The 15,023-nt window shown below is 35.9% G+C and overlaps 1 protein-coding gene across 3 annotated transcripts in view; it reads left to right on the top strand.

Annotated features, from left to right (window-relative positions):
• SH3GLB1 (SH3 domain containing GRB2 like, endophilin B1) overlaps positions 1–13,849 on the top strand; it is a 43,001-nt gene extending 29,152 nt beyond the window's left edge. For 2 of the 3 annotated variants that reach the window (XM_007480567.2, XM_003340103.3), the window contains exons 7-11: positions 645–668; positions 5,822–5,911; positions 6,916–7,016; positions 12,754–12,982; positions 13,370–13,849. In XM_007480567.2, coding sequence (XP_007480629.1) covers positions 645–668; positions 5,822–5,911; positions 6,916–7,016; positions 12,754–12,982; positions 13,370–13,477 — 552 coding nt within the window. In that variant the 3' untranslated portion in view covers positions 13,478–13,849. The remainder of the gene's footprint in view (positions 1–644; positions 669–5,821; positions 5,912–6,915; positions 7,017–12,753; positions 12,983–13,369) is intronic. The other variant, XM_001362073.4, reaches the window with a different exon arrangement.
• Positions 13,850–15,023: the final 1,174 nt, after the last annotated feature.

The raw sequence follows: 15,023 nt of genomic DNA, 5'->3' as shown, positions 1-15,023 counted from the left end.
AGATAGAAGCTAAGTCCAGCCCTCCAGTTGACAAAACCTTTCCAAATTGTTGATTAGTTATAGAGGCTTTTAATAAATTGTTACAGAATATACTATGGATTACTTTGTTTCCAACATTTATTACCCCCCCAACTTTGTTAAAAAGTTATTGTTACATCTTGGATTTATTCTTCTAAAGCTGGTAGTATCAGTATAAAGTATCCATTTGTAGCCCATCTCAGTGATAATCTGATCAAATTATGTATCCATAATTTGAGCCAAAAGGTAATTTGACAGTTATTTTGCCTACCATGCTAGCAGATGAGGAAAACTTGGACCTATAAATATTTAAGAATTGGTCCAAGATTAATTTTGGATTCTTGTTCATTTCTGTTCAGTTAATCTATAATTTCTATAATTGAGCTATTCAGATAATTTTTAAAATTTGAATACATTTATCACTTCAAAATGTGTTAGAAAATAGACTGCATATTTGTTAGAATGTTTTAATCCCCTAAAATTACAATAATTGGAAAAGATAGTCCTGAAAAGGATGCCTCTGAAATAGTTTTATAAATTGTCTATCCAATGAAAAGAAAATGTTTAATCACAATTTTTTTTCCATGCTCTTCAATGATTTTTCTCTAATTTTTAATGCTGGCTAGATTTGGGCAGAGGAAGTGACAAAAGTAAGTAAGTATTTAAACAAGAATTTATGGGAAAAAAAAAGGATTTGATTACTGACATTAAAAAATCATTTACTGATCAAACCTGAAAATTATAAAACTTAAAACTTAGGTAAATATACTGCTTAATTTTGTTTATATAACATTGAGTTGCACACTCCCATTGTTGTTTTTTAAAAAGACTATTTAAAAAGACATTTTAAAGGAAAATAGTTGATGGATTTTTTTTTTACCATGTAGTAGGAAAGATGATATGCATTTACTCATAATCAGTTTTGTTTGCTTTGTAATTGTGTGGAATATCTTGACCTACTCGTTTTAAGAGTTATGGTTTCAAGTATCAGCTTCTGTGAACTCAACTGGTCATGTGGCATTTAGGAATAATTGTAGTTGGGTTTAATCAGTTTCACAAAAGAACCAGCTGTCATGATTTGATGTTAAAAATTATAGGAACCTGTTCATCTTGACCAGGGATTCTTAACTTTTTGTGTGCTAATCCTTTGGTTTGCCAAAATTTATAATCATATGCCCAAAGATTGTGGATCCCCTCTCAGGATAATGTTTTTTAAAATATAAAATAAAATACATCAGATTACAAAGAAAACCAATTATATTGAAATATAGTAACCCCCCCCCAAATTTTTTTAAGTTCAGAGACCCCAATGTTTACTCCTTCATCTAGTCCGAGTTGTAATTGGACCCCTTCCTGGCAATGGAGTTTATTGATATTATTTATTTATTAGCCCCACAAACAGCTCTTTAACACAATAGCAAAGTAACAGAACATGGAATGGTTTATAATATAAGTTTATAATAGGGAAAGGCCTTATAGTACTTATGTAAGGAAATCTCTTTTGCCTGTAGTGATCAGGCCTTAGATTTGAGGTTGGGCTTTTTTTACTAGCTGCTCTAAAGAGTTCCATTTCATAAACATGTTAAAAAACCTTTTTATAAGTGCATCCTTTTATATGTGCATCCTTCAGATCTCAAGAGAATATTGTTAAATGTAGCTAGGTCACAGGTCTTCAGTTTTGGCATAGAGTGTGAAAAAGCCACACAGGTAGATTTTCCAGAAATCTAACCAGCTACTTCCAGGATATGGGGAGACTTGTTTTCAGAGTAAAGATGTCCAGCCCCAGTATATGAATGAATGAATGAACGAATGAATGAATGAATAGCATCTATTAAGTTAGTCAGCCAGTAACATGAACCTATTATATGTCAGGGATGGTGCTAAGCATTGGAGACACAAAAAAAAGGCCAAAGGCATTTCCTGCCCTTTAGGAGCTTCTGGTATAATGGGAAAGACAGCACCTAGAGGTAAGCAGTGGTCAGGTTTGATGAATGAGGCCCTGAGGCTCTGGTGATGTCCACCTTCCAGAGGTAAGCTGGCAGAGTTGAACTGGAAAGAAGAGTGGCCAGCTGACTGCTGAGGAGATAGCAAGGGAGGCAGCCACTGATCAGAAAAAACCAGTTGCCAGAGGGAGGGGAGGGAAAGGGTTCAAGTTTTCTTAGATTTGTGTTTGGGACCTGAACAGGCTGATGAAGAGTTGGCCTCTTGAGTCTCTCACATCCTTGTACCTTCTTTCCAGGTTATGCCTTAGAGCAGTTGTTAGAAAAGCAGACTGGAAAAGACGTTGCCTCCTTCCTTCCATTGCATATTGGAATAGTGTGATCTTTTTCTGTTAACTGAAGGTTAATTCTTGAATACTCATTTTAAAATATATGCTTTAAACAGAAGCTATAAAATACAATTTAAACTTTTCTTGTTTTCTTCAGAAAGTGCCCGGTCAGTATCCTAGAGGCAGAAATTCAGTCTAGTATCCAAAATCTTTTGTGTCCCCATTATATACTGTAATAAAAATTATAAAGGGCATCTTTTTTAAACAAAATTAAATATTAAATCAGACTCTATTGGTCTCCCTAAAAATTGTTTTCTTTGGTGTCTTTGAAGTTCAGTACCATTGTTTTTAATTTACACATCCATAATCATTTCTATAATAACTGATATTTTTGTGACTTCTAAAGGTTTGCAAAAAGCTCTTTAGCTTCTCATTTGTTTTTTATAAGAATCCTCTGAGGAAGACCTTGTTTTATAAGTATTATAACTTTTATAAATTAAGAAACTGAAACTCTGAGTGAATGACTCTATGTTTGAACCAAAGTATGTCTGACTCCCAAGGACTGTGCTTTCTATCTGCTGAATTGTGTGAATTAATCTGATGTGGAAAACTCTTGTCTTCTGGATGTATCTGATTTTGTCATCATAGATCCTCAGATTGTGTTATGAGATCCTTCAGATTGTGTTATGTATTTACAACTGAAGGTCTAAGTGTGGCTACTCTAAGACATCTCAACAATGAATGATTCTGAGATATTTGTAAAAAGTATTTAGTCCAATGCCTAGCACTAGCACATAGTAGGTATATAGAGATGATTTTTCCTTCCTCTTTTCTTACCTTCTGCTATTAACCCTTCTGAGTTTGCCAGAAAATCATTATCAGAGTTTTATTATAACATTAATTAGCTTATTCTTTTCCTTTAAGACTTGACAGTTGTCAACTATAATGCACATGGTTCAAATGTAACCTTAAATTTTTCAGGTTTTCCCTAATATCTTTGTTAGGTAGAACATTTATTCATCTATTTTTTTTCCATTCTCTTTTTCTTGATCTGGTTTGTATTATTGGCATCTAAGTAAAACATACTAGAACCTACTGCCAAAGCACAATGCACTGTGGTTGAGGTCAAATAATTTTTATGATTTCATCACATGATTTCTTAAGCAATACAAACATATCGCCAGATGACCTAATCCTCCCTCCTTCAGTCAATGAGGTGGAGATTGATTGTCAGGTTAGATTATTAATACCTTTACTGCTACTTGGCAGGTTAGATTATTAGTACCTTTACTGCTACTTCCTTTTCCTAATTTTTCCTATTTATTACTAATTTACCCTTAAATGAGGAAAAAATCAGCCCAATTAGGTTTTTTTGCTTGTTCATATTTTAGAGGAAGCTACTTTCCTTGTTTCATGGAACTTGTATCAACTTAACCATGGCAAGTGGAAAAGATACTGATGACCTTCTTTTCATTTCCACTGATATACCTCCACTGAAAAAGATAAATTAGTCAGTGTGGATGAACTAAACAATTATTCTTTGGGTATCTATTAGCAAGGCTGTCTTAGCAATTCTAGGTAAAGATTTGAAGTGAAGTTAGTAATCGTTGGCAAAAAAATATTTATGAATCGTGAATTTCAGTATATTTGCAGTGAGTAGTTGAGGGTTGGCTGTAACTTTGAAAAATATTATATAACTTTAAAAAGTCACAGGAAAGCTGATGGAATTTCTTTTTGCAAAAGATATCCTGAGGACCTAGAATGGAAAAAAAAAACTCATATATTAGGTAGTTTTAACACCCCAAAGGAAGGAAGGTAAAAATCTAAAATAAAGGAATCATTTTACTAAGAAGCCTTAAAATTATTCAGACATGGCAGGGCTACTAGCTAGGTGGCTCAGTAGACTGACAGCCAGGTCTAGAGACAAGAGGTCCTAGATTCAAATCTGGCCTCTGTCACTTGACCCTGGGCAAGTCACTTAACCCCCATTGCCTCACTCTTACTGCTCTTCTGCCTTGGAACCAATATATAGTATTGATTACAAGACAAAAGGTAAGGGTTTAAAAAAATTATTCAGCCACATAGAATAACTTAGCCAGGATATTATCTCAAGCTTTAAAATGCCCAAGATTTGCTTATTTGATTTGGGAGTCTTTTTTTTTTTTTTAAGTTTTAAGTAAGAGCCGAGAGGAGCATTAAAATTGCATGACTGAAATTTGCTGAAATTTGCATTTTCAGAAACCTAGTTTGATCATTCTCTTTCTCTCTTCCTCCCTTCCTCTCTTCCTACCTTCCTTCCTTCCATTAAATGCCTACTATGAGTTAGGTCCTGGGGATACAAAGACAAAAATGGAACATTCTCTACCTTCAGGGAGTTGATATTCTGCTGGATTGAGAGAAGTGGCACTTGAGCCAAGTTTTGATGAAGCTAGAGACTTTAAGATGTATAGATAAGGAGGCAGTACATTCCAGAAGCCTGACTGTGAAGAGCTTTCAATACCAAATAATAGTGGACCACTGGTGACTTTGGATCAGAGGCATGAGATTGTTAGTTCTATGTTTGTCAGCTGTGTGAAGGATGGATTGGAGAGGGGAGAAACCATTAGGAAGCTATTTCAGTAGTGTAGGTAGAGGCAAAAGTAAAGATCTGAACTAAAATAGTGGTCATATGAGCATAAAAAAGAAAGAATTGACAAAACTTGGTAACTGATTATATGGTGAAAGTGGGAGCAAGGTTGAATCTGAGTACCTAGAAGGATGGATGGTGTCTCAGCAAAAATAGGTTAAGAATAAGGATAGGTTTGGTAAAGTGGTGGTAAAGATGAGTTTTTTGTCTTAGACATGGATTTCAGATTCCTGAAGCACAAGGCCTAGAATTCTTGGGGGTGGCAGGGGTGGGGAGGTGGGAAAGAGATCTGAACTAAGAAAAGTCCATCATCACATTTGGTATTTTAGATATCACAGGTAACTTTGGAGAGGGAACAAACTTCTTTGGAAAATAGTTGTAATTGTTTTTTCTGGTCGATGCTTACTTGCTGTAAGGATTTTCCCCCCTTTTTTATGTTTTTTCAGATCTTCTCAGTATTGATGCAAAAAAAAGGATGTAACATGTTTTTTAAATGAACAGAAGGGGATAGAAAGAATTTCAAAAGGAAACACAGACAAGCAAGACAGTTTTGAAAGGAACATTTAGAATTTAGTTATATGAGTAGTTGTTTTTTTTAAAGCAAGCCTCAGGAAATGGAAAGAAAATAATAGTGATCCTGAAATTAGACATAAGCAGTGTTAGAAAAGCAGAGTTCTTCCCTTGCATTTTCCCCCCAGACTTTTGCACATATTTCCTGATCCTTTGTATGGCAGTATTTCTCCTTATAGCATGTGCTAGTCAAGCAATTCCCTTGTAGAAACATGATATGTTAAGATTTAAAACTAGTTAATTATCATGTAATAGGGATTTTTAAAAATTGAAGGACTAGACTAAATGCTGAATTAATAAGCTTTTCAGTGAATTCTAAATATGTGTAATATCTTAAGTCTGAACAGGAATTAAGAATAACTCAGAGTGAATTTGACCGCCAAGCAGAGATTACCAGACTCCTTCTGGAAGGAATCAGCAGCACACATGTGAGTATTCAAAATAATTCATTTTTAATATTAGACACTCAAGCAAATTATAGGTAATATACTCCCAAAGGTTAAGAACATTAAGAGGGCTCATTAAGGAGGTGGAAACAGGGGCATAAATGATAGGAAATTTGCCATGATAAAACGAGAAAATACAGCTTTCTCTTTGACTCTCTTTGTCCAGTAGAGCCATGCAGGATTTCAGGCTGACTTCCCTTATTGATGTGGCAAAATTGGGACACTAATGCATTGTTGGTGGCATTGTGAATTGATCTAACCATTCTGGAGGGCAGTTTGAAATTATACCCAAAGAGTTATAAGCCTACATACCCTTTGATCTGGTAGTGCCACAAAGGGGTCAATAGAAATAATAAAAAAGGGGAAAAGGACCTACTTCAACAAAAATATTTATAGAAACTCTTTGTGTAGTGGCAAAGAATTGAAATTGAGAGGATGTCCATCCATTGGGGAATGACTGAACAAATCATGGTACATGTTGGTAATGGAATACTGTTGTGCTATAAGAAATAAGCAAGATAATTTCAGAAAAAGCTGGAAAGTTTTGTGGGAACAGATGCAGAACTGGGAGAACATTATACACAATAAAGACCAATATTGGATGATGATTATCTGTGAAAACTTGGCTACTCTCAGTGATACAATGATCTGGGACAATCCTGAATGACTTAAAAAAGGGAATGTTATCCACCTCCAGAGAAAGAACTGTTGGAATTGTCTTTCACATCAGTGTATCCTTGATTTTATTTTGGGGTTTTGGTTATGTATGACTTTGCTCTTATAATGATGACCAATGTGGAAGTGTGTTGTGCATGACAATAAAAGGAAAAAAAACTTAAATAGTGGAATAAAATTTACATTATTATCTCCCTTCAGTAAGGCAGTGACATTTCTGAGTCTTTGAGTTAATGGTGAAGTTTTATAATTCCTATGAGTGTGTTTAAGTGACTTGTCAGACCTTGAACATGCTATTTCTTACCTTCCAGGCACACCACCTTCGCTGCCTGAATGACTTTGTGGAAGCCCAGATGACTTACTATGCTCAATGCTACCAGTACATGCTGGACCTGCAGAAACAACTCGGGAGGTAAGAATGAATGCCTTTTCTAGAATGGAGCCATGAGTTACAAGGAGCAAGACTTTAGATGTAAACTCACCTTGGGAATGAAGATGAGAAATATTAATTTAATGGTTTCTACGTTGTTTAGTATCAATTTATTTTTAAGAACTATAATTGGGTTCTTGCCCTCTTCTCCATATAGTAAAGTACCTCTGTTGATAAATATTTAGGCATGAAATTGGCAGGCAGATAAGAACCTTCTTGAGGGAGTATATTCTCTGTGCTATAGCAAAAGAAACTTTAGAAGAGACGAGAAGAGAAAAGAAATATAACTGGGTCCTTCTGGTCCTCCTAGAATCGATGGATTTAAGGCTGGATAGGATCAATCCAGTCCCCTCATTTTCCATAAAGAAATTGAGTCCCAAAGAAGGGAGTAATTTGCCCAAGTAGAACAGTTAGGTTAAAGGTCAGTTAGTATATAAAGGGTTGTGGATTTAGGACTTATGGAGCTTCCACTTACTCATTTTGTAGACCAAGGCCAAGGACCTCAGAGGGCATATGACTAGGTCAAGGTGAAACAAAGTAGCAAAGTCAGAGTTTGAATCTAGACCCCAATTCCAAATTCAGCTTTCTTTCCACCTATATGTATGTCTCCTAACGTATGTTTCATATTAGAAGTTCTTTTTAGGAATCCAGTTGAAATATATAATTAATTACCTGTCTTCTACAGGTATTTTACTTCCATATTAGACTTTAAAACAGATCTGTAAAATATCCTGAGTTCTAAGAGAATCAGCACAAGTATAGTTTAAATATACATGGAGTTTTCCAGAATGTTTTCTTTCCATGTTTTCATTTGATGCTCACAAAAACCTAGGGAGGTCAATGCTACAGGCATTATCTTCATTTTACAAATAAGGTCAGACTTGGAGAGATTAAGCTTCTACTATCTAGAGTCACACAGGCACTGTTCAGCACCTGTTCCACTGAACTGGCTAGGAACATGCCATGAACATTTATTTTCAGTCTGTTTGCCATCTGGAAATTTCTGCTGGGAGAGTGGGTCATGAATGTACAAAGCAGGTCAGGAGAATGTGAGCATTCGCACTCCTGTCTTCTCCCCTCCTAGCTCCAACAGCTCTAGGAAGGCTGAGATTATCTGGAAAGACCACGTGGAGGTGAAGGAAGGTAATTTCTTTTGAGTGTTGACTGCCTTCTGCTCTAAGCAGAATAATCTGTTAAGAGGATGGGAATCAGAAATTAAATAAAAGTTCAAAATAGAATAGACAAGAATAATAATAAGTCTCTACTTCCTGTCCTCAGAGAATCAGATGTAGGCCTGATTGATGGAATACAGGGCATTTTTATACATGAAAAGTAGGTAACAAAAGAGTCATTTTTAAATGCCTTATTACTCTTCCAAACCTGGATTTATTCTATTCAAGACCTTTATTTTAATGATAGCACTATAAGGGCATAAAATTAACTGAAACATTTGAATTTAAAATATAGTATTTAATACTTACCAGCAAATTGTATTTTAAAATATATCAATAAACTTAATAGATATCATGTAATATGAATTCTAGATGGCTTTTGTATAATAATATAAGAAGTTATACTAATTTTAAATTGCAATGTTTGGGCATAAGTTTTTAATAAGAAAAAAACATCTTTTTGCTTCTTGTTTTCACATAAGACCACTCTACCTTTTCAAGATTCTGTCAGGCAAAACTTGAAACACCAAATAGTAGGATGTACAGAAGGAGAGGTAGATAGGGCCTATGTACCTGAGATAAGAACACAAGAGGAATAAGAGCTTTCCTCCCCTTTTCTCAACTTTGGGGATAAATATATCATTAACACTGAAGAAATGCATGTTATGGTTTTGTGTGGGAAAGACACTTTAAAAACATTACTTAGGGGAGAAGCTAGGTAGCTCAGTGGATTGAAAGTCAGGCCTAGAGACAGGAGGTCCTGGGTTCAAATGTGACCCCAGATATTTCCTATCTGTGTGACCCTAGGCAAGTCACTTAACCCCCTTTACCTAACCCTTACCATTCTTCTTCCTATTGATTCTAAGAGGGAAGGTAAGAGTTTTTAAAAACTAAAAACACTATTGACCTTTTGAAGGGTGGAACCTAAATTTGATAGTTGTGGTGTTTGTTTTTTTATTGTAACCACCTAACAGAAGCATTTACTTTTTATTTTAACTTCCCTTCTGAAACAAAGAAAGTTGTATTTTTGGAGCACCCTTCCCCTCCCACCCACCCCCACTCCCCTGCCTTCCTCTGTTTCTACCAAGTGAGCTTTCTTTTCAATGTTCTGACCAAAGTATTTGGTAAAATTTAAATATAGTCTTGTAGATTTTTTTTCTACTTTTTTTTCCCTTTGTGTAGGGGGGATATTAGAAGGAATAAGACGAGACCTTTTGCTTTCACTGAAAACACTCCAAGTAAAGAAATTCCCTCTTCCTTTGATGAACTAGTACTGAATCTCTTAAGTATAGCCTTAAAGGAAGACCCTTAAGGGGTTCTGAATGGTGAAGTGAACCCTGAGCCTCATAGCCAAATATAAGTCTAAATCATCACTTAAACCCAGGTCCTCGGGATTCTGAGATGAGCTCTCTTGGTCATTATAGCAGGATGTCTGTTTCATCCTAATTGGAAAAGGTTAGGTTAGAACTAATATATGCTTTGTTGTTATTTGAGATTTTCTTTATAAATATTGGAGTGGTTTGCCATTTCCTTCTCCAGTTCATTTTGCAGATGACGAAATTGAGGCAAACAGGGTTAAGTGACTTGCATAGCTAGGAAATGTCTAAAGCCAGATATGAAGATATCTTCCTAACTTCAGATGCAGCATATCCACTGTACCACCTAGCTGCCCTGCATTCATTAACATAAGCAGAAGATTTTAATTTCTAGTTAATGACTAAGTAGTAGCTGTATGTGTGATGGCAAACATGTGACATGGGTGCCAAAGAGACCACGCAAAACACTCCCTGTGGACAAGTGCGCCATCATCCTCTGCCAGAGTTCATCATTAGAAAAGCAGGACTCGGACAGATCTGCTCCCTTCCCCCTCTCCACCATGCCTGATAACATTTTTTCACATCACCCACCCCGCTGCCCAGCAGCCCAATTGCAGTGCTTTCTCCATCCCTTGTGTAGGGTAATGGGGGAGCTGCATGTGGCACTTGGACTGGGGTGGGGCATGTCATGATACATGATCTCTGGAGGATTGGGCACAGCACATGATCTCTAAAAGATTCGCCCATCACTGATCTATACTATAAATTTGAACTACTAATTTCTTAATTCTAGTAATATTCATTCAAGCACATAGCTTTAATGACTTCAAAGAATACTTTGTATTTTTTCCTTTAAATATTAGAAGGCATATATGAAATTACAAAAAAATTGAAATTAATGTAATAGATAAAACTGTCATTTGGACAACTGTGTTAAAAATGACATTAAATTCAAGTACTCATGAAAAAAAAGGAGACATCGTTTTTGGACATAGATAATGTGAGAATTTCTCTTGAATAAGCACATTTATTATAATTTATTAGAAAAAAATTGTTAACCAAAGGAACATATTAATAGAATAAAAGAAGAAAGTTTCCAGGGTGAGCTGTCTACTGAAAAAGAATCATTTTATTTTACCTTTTCTCTTGATAAAACATAGATTCAAATTATATGTTCATTTGAAAGTATAACATTCAAATAGCTCTGTAATATGTTTTTTTCCAATAAACAAACACTGTGTTAAAAAAATAAAAAGGAAAAAAATTTTCTTGAGTAAATATAAACTCTGCTAATACAGTGTTTGGTGAACAAACCTAGGACATTTCCCAGGGTTCCTCTTTGCAAAGTTCTGCTTGTTAAGTCATTAAGCTTTTATTAAGCAATTACCATGTTTCAGGCACTGTGCTAAGTGCTAGGGGATACCAAGGAGAGGTAAACACAGCTCTGACCCTCATGGAGCTCCAGTCTAATGGAGGAGCCACCATGCAGACAACCACATACATCCAAAGTAGACAGGGTTAGAACAAGGGTTGTCTCCAAGGAAAGGCTCTATCATTAAAAGGAGTTCAAGAAAGGCTTCCAATGGAAAATAGAATTTTAGCAGAAACCCCCGCAGACAGAAGTGAAGGAAGAGAGAAAGAATCTTAGGTATAGGAGACAGCCAGGAAAAATGCCCAGAGCTGGCAAAGGAAAGGTTTTGTTTGTGAATAGCAAGGAAGCCAGTGTCACTGGATTATACAGTATGTTGAGGGAAATAGGAAGGGGCCAATCCAGAGAGGATTTTATATTTACTCCTAAAGGTAAGAGGGAGTCACTAGAGCTTATTGAAGAGAAGAGAGCCATGATCAGACCTGTCCATTAGGAAAGCCATTTTTGTAGTGAAATTAGGGGAGTCCAAGCGACAGCTATTGCAGTCATCTGGCCATGAGGTAAGGAGGGGCACACCCAGCCAGGTGGGCTCATATAGGACATCTTACAGGGAGGACTGATGGTACTTGGGTCACCTAAGTGGCCCAGTAGAGAAAGTGCTGGATGTGTAGTTAGGAAGACCTGAGTTTGAGGTCTGCCTTAAACACCATCTAGCTGTGTTACCCTGGGCAAGCTACTTAATCTCTCTCAGGCTGTTTCCTCATCTGCGAATTGAGAAAATAATAGCAACCTACTGCAAAGTGTTGTTGTGAAGGCTGAATGACATAATATTTGTAAAGCACATTGCAAACCCTAAAGTTCTATATAGCTAGTATTCACATTAGATATGGAGAATATAATTCTGGAATGCAAATTTTTAAAGAAATACAAAAATATAATACCATTTAAACTGAAATATAGATTTTTATAAGGTAAAGGCAGCTGATTAATACCAATTGTTGATGGTGCCTGTGTGTCTATTATTTTCATTTCTGAACCTTAATTTTAAAAGAGGAAATTAAGGAAATTCTTCTTTCATTATTATTCAAAAAGAATATCCCATTCTTTGCCTGTTCCTCCCTTCTCCCTTAACATTTTTTTAAATTTCATACTCTTAACTTCTGTCTTGGAATCAACACTAAAAATCCATCCATCCCAAGGTAGAAGAATGATAAGGGCTAGGCAATTGGGGTTAAATGACTTGCCCAGGGTCACACAGTTAGGAAGTATGTAAAGTCAGATTTGAGGCCTGAGGCTATCACCTCCCGTCTTCAGACCTAGTTCTCTATCTACTGAGCTACCTTAATTGCTTCTTCCCATAACATTTTTTAAGGTCAAATGTGAATTTCTACTTTTCTGGAAAATTCCTTAATACAAAAGAAACATTTTGTAAAAAACTGTTTAGGTCTTTAAGAGAAAGTTTTTGTAACACACTTTTATTTATTTCTCCCTGGAGCTTTATGAACTTTATCCAGGACCATTGTTTTGAAGACTTAGAAGGGTGAATGGGAACTGGGTTGTGTGCCACAGTGCATCTTGTCTTTAACCACTTTCTTCCACAAAATGGAAGTTGATAAGAAAGTGAACAGTGCCACCAAATGGTGGTATTATAGTGCTGACTATTTCACAACTGAAACTTATTAAACTATTTATTGCCCAATTTCTCAGAAAAGTCTTTCCTTGAGAGTTTAATAATAGTCCTGCAAGTCAGTTACTAAAAAGTTCATCATTATGAGCTGAAAGAAATATCAGCAATTTTCAACTAATTTGTATGTTAATTTTTTAAAATTAAAATCATTCATTGGCCATTTTGTTTTCAACAGTTTTCCATCTGTCTTCGTATCTAACAATAGTCAGTCTTCCACAACCTCTATGTCAAATATCTCCACATCATCATCTGGAATCACCACCTCTCTGTTGCCTTCAACAAGTGGCACAGCTATTACTCCTGCCATCGGGGACTTGAAGGAATCCAGTGGAAATAGGAAAGCCAGAGTTCTCTATGATTATGATGCTGCAAACAGTACTGAATTGTCACTTCTAGCAGATGAGGTAAGGGATGCACAAAGGTCATCAGCCTTAGGACATACCCTTTGGTTCACACACAATGCATGTGGACTCCAAAGTGACTTCTAAAACTATTTTGTCAAGCATGACTAGATTTCTGATGCTTTATATTTATTGGCTGCCTTTTCTTAAATGAAAATCTTGAATAACAGAATAAGATGTCCAAAAGCTGGTAATATGATTCTTTTTCTGTGTCTGGAAAAATAGCCCTATGAGACATTTCATCTTTTGACAAGACCAGTCATACTGTTTTAACCCCTTGAAAAAATAAGTTTGAGCTAGGTGGGTGTAGAACGTGATTCATAAGAAAAAATTATGATCAGTCATGTTTTTATTGAAGAAATGATTAATTACAAACTTTTTTTTTTTTAGGTGATCACAGTATACAGTATCGTTGGTATGGATTCAGACTGGCTGATGGGTGAAAGGGGAAATCAAAAGGGCAAAGTACCAATTACTTATTTAGAACTGCTTAACTAAGTGGGAGACCTCTATACGGACTACCAGTTATGACACCATATTTATATATGATTAACTATGTAAAGCAGGTTTAAATGTCTTCCATTTTAATGTCTTAAAAGACTCAAAGACTACCAGCCATCAGAATTAGGCTTTTCTGCCAATAATGTTGCATGGTAAATATTTCATTGCTTCAGATTTGGTGTTAAGAGCTTTTTACTTCGTGCCAAGGATGTTTTCTTACAGGATACTCTGTTTCTACTGAAGTTTTCACTAACAAGCGGATTCTACTTTTGAGTAAACTAGATTGAAAGCAGGAGAACTGTTTTCTACTGAATTTTTCACTAACGGCAAGCTTCTTCCTTTATGTAAAATAAATTTATTGTGAATTGATGTCAGGTTTATTCTTTTTTCTTATTAAATATAGATAAAAACCCCAAATTGGTTAAACTTACTGGGTTAGACTTTTTATTAGCAAAAACTTCAAGGATATATACTTTTTGGCTGAGCACTAAAAGAATGCATAAAAGATAAGAAATCCACATTTTTATTACTAGTCCCAGAGTAAGTCAATGAAAATCTAGAAAACATTTTAAGTTGCCATTAAAAATAGAACTGTGGATCTATTACAACAGACTATATAACATTATTTGAGGACAGTGACTTCTCAAATTACAGAAAAATTTCAGTCTCCTCTAGAACACTGTTGCAGGTATAAGCCCTTGTAACTTGATAAGAACAAATGCTTTTTTTTTATGTTTTGTGTACATTGTCTCACACCGACATTTCCTGATTGTGTGCTAATTACCCAGCTTTGTTTGCAACACCTTTTATTCAATACACATGCCTGGTTTGAGTGTCACTTAAACAACACTCTGATATAAGTAAAGAGATTTTTTTTTTTTACTGAACCGGTTGTGGTGATGACACAGTGTAAGAAAAAACCTGGCCTTGAGCCATCCCAACCCCAATACCTCAGATCTAGTTTTTAGAAGCCTCCACCTCATGTATGCTCATGTGTGTCTATCCACCCATGCCAGATCTCTGCCCCGAATCAGGTGATCAAGTGAAGTATAGAAACAAGAAAGGTTTTTGACAGATCCAAAGGTTGGGATGAGGAGCTCAGCTGGTGGTAGAAACAAAATCTTCTTTGTTCTGCTTTGATATACAGGTTCTCCATGGACATTGAGCAAAGTAGGGCTACCCTTCCTCTTAGACCCTATTTTCTAAATGAAGAACCACTTCAAATGGGATTAGTTCTATATGAAACCATTTATATAAACATTATGAAAACAAACACAGACCAATGTAACCAACACAGGTCTTTGATCCACAGTCTCAGCCCCCTTAGCCACCATACTGTTGGAGCTAACACAAGTGGCTCCATATATAGGCTCAGAGCCACGAGGGGCATGTTGGTAGGGTGTGCCCTTATGCCAATAAGCCAAAATAATGGCAGAAGAGGTGACTTCCAGACTGCATCCTTAGTCCCTTCTTCTGAATTCTAGAGAAATCCAAGGAAGAAAAGAATACATCAAAACACAGAAGGGCTAAGGAGCAGAGTGGG

Source organism: Monodelphis domestica, chromosome 2 (genome assembly GCF_027887165.1).
Source record: "Monodelphis domestica isolate mMonDom1 chromosome 2, mMonDom1.pri, whole genome shotgun sequence".
Taxonomy (NCBI): domain Eukaryota; kingdom Metazoa; phylum Chordata; class Mammalia; order Didelphimorphia; family Didelphidae; genus Monodelphis; species Monodelphis domestica.
This window is presented reverse-complemented; position numbering and strand designations above follow the sequence as displayed.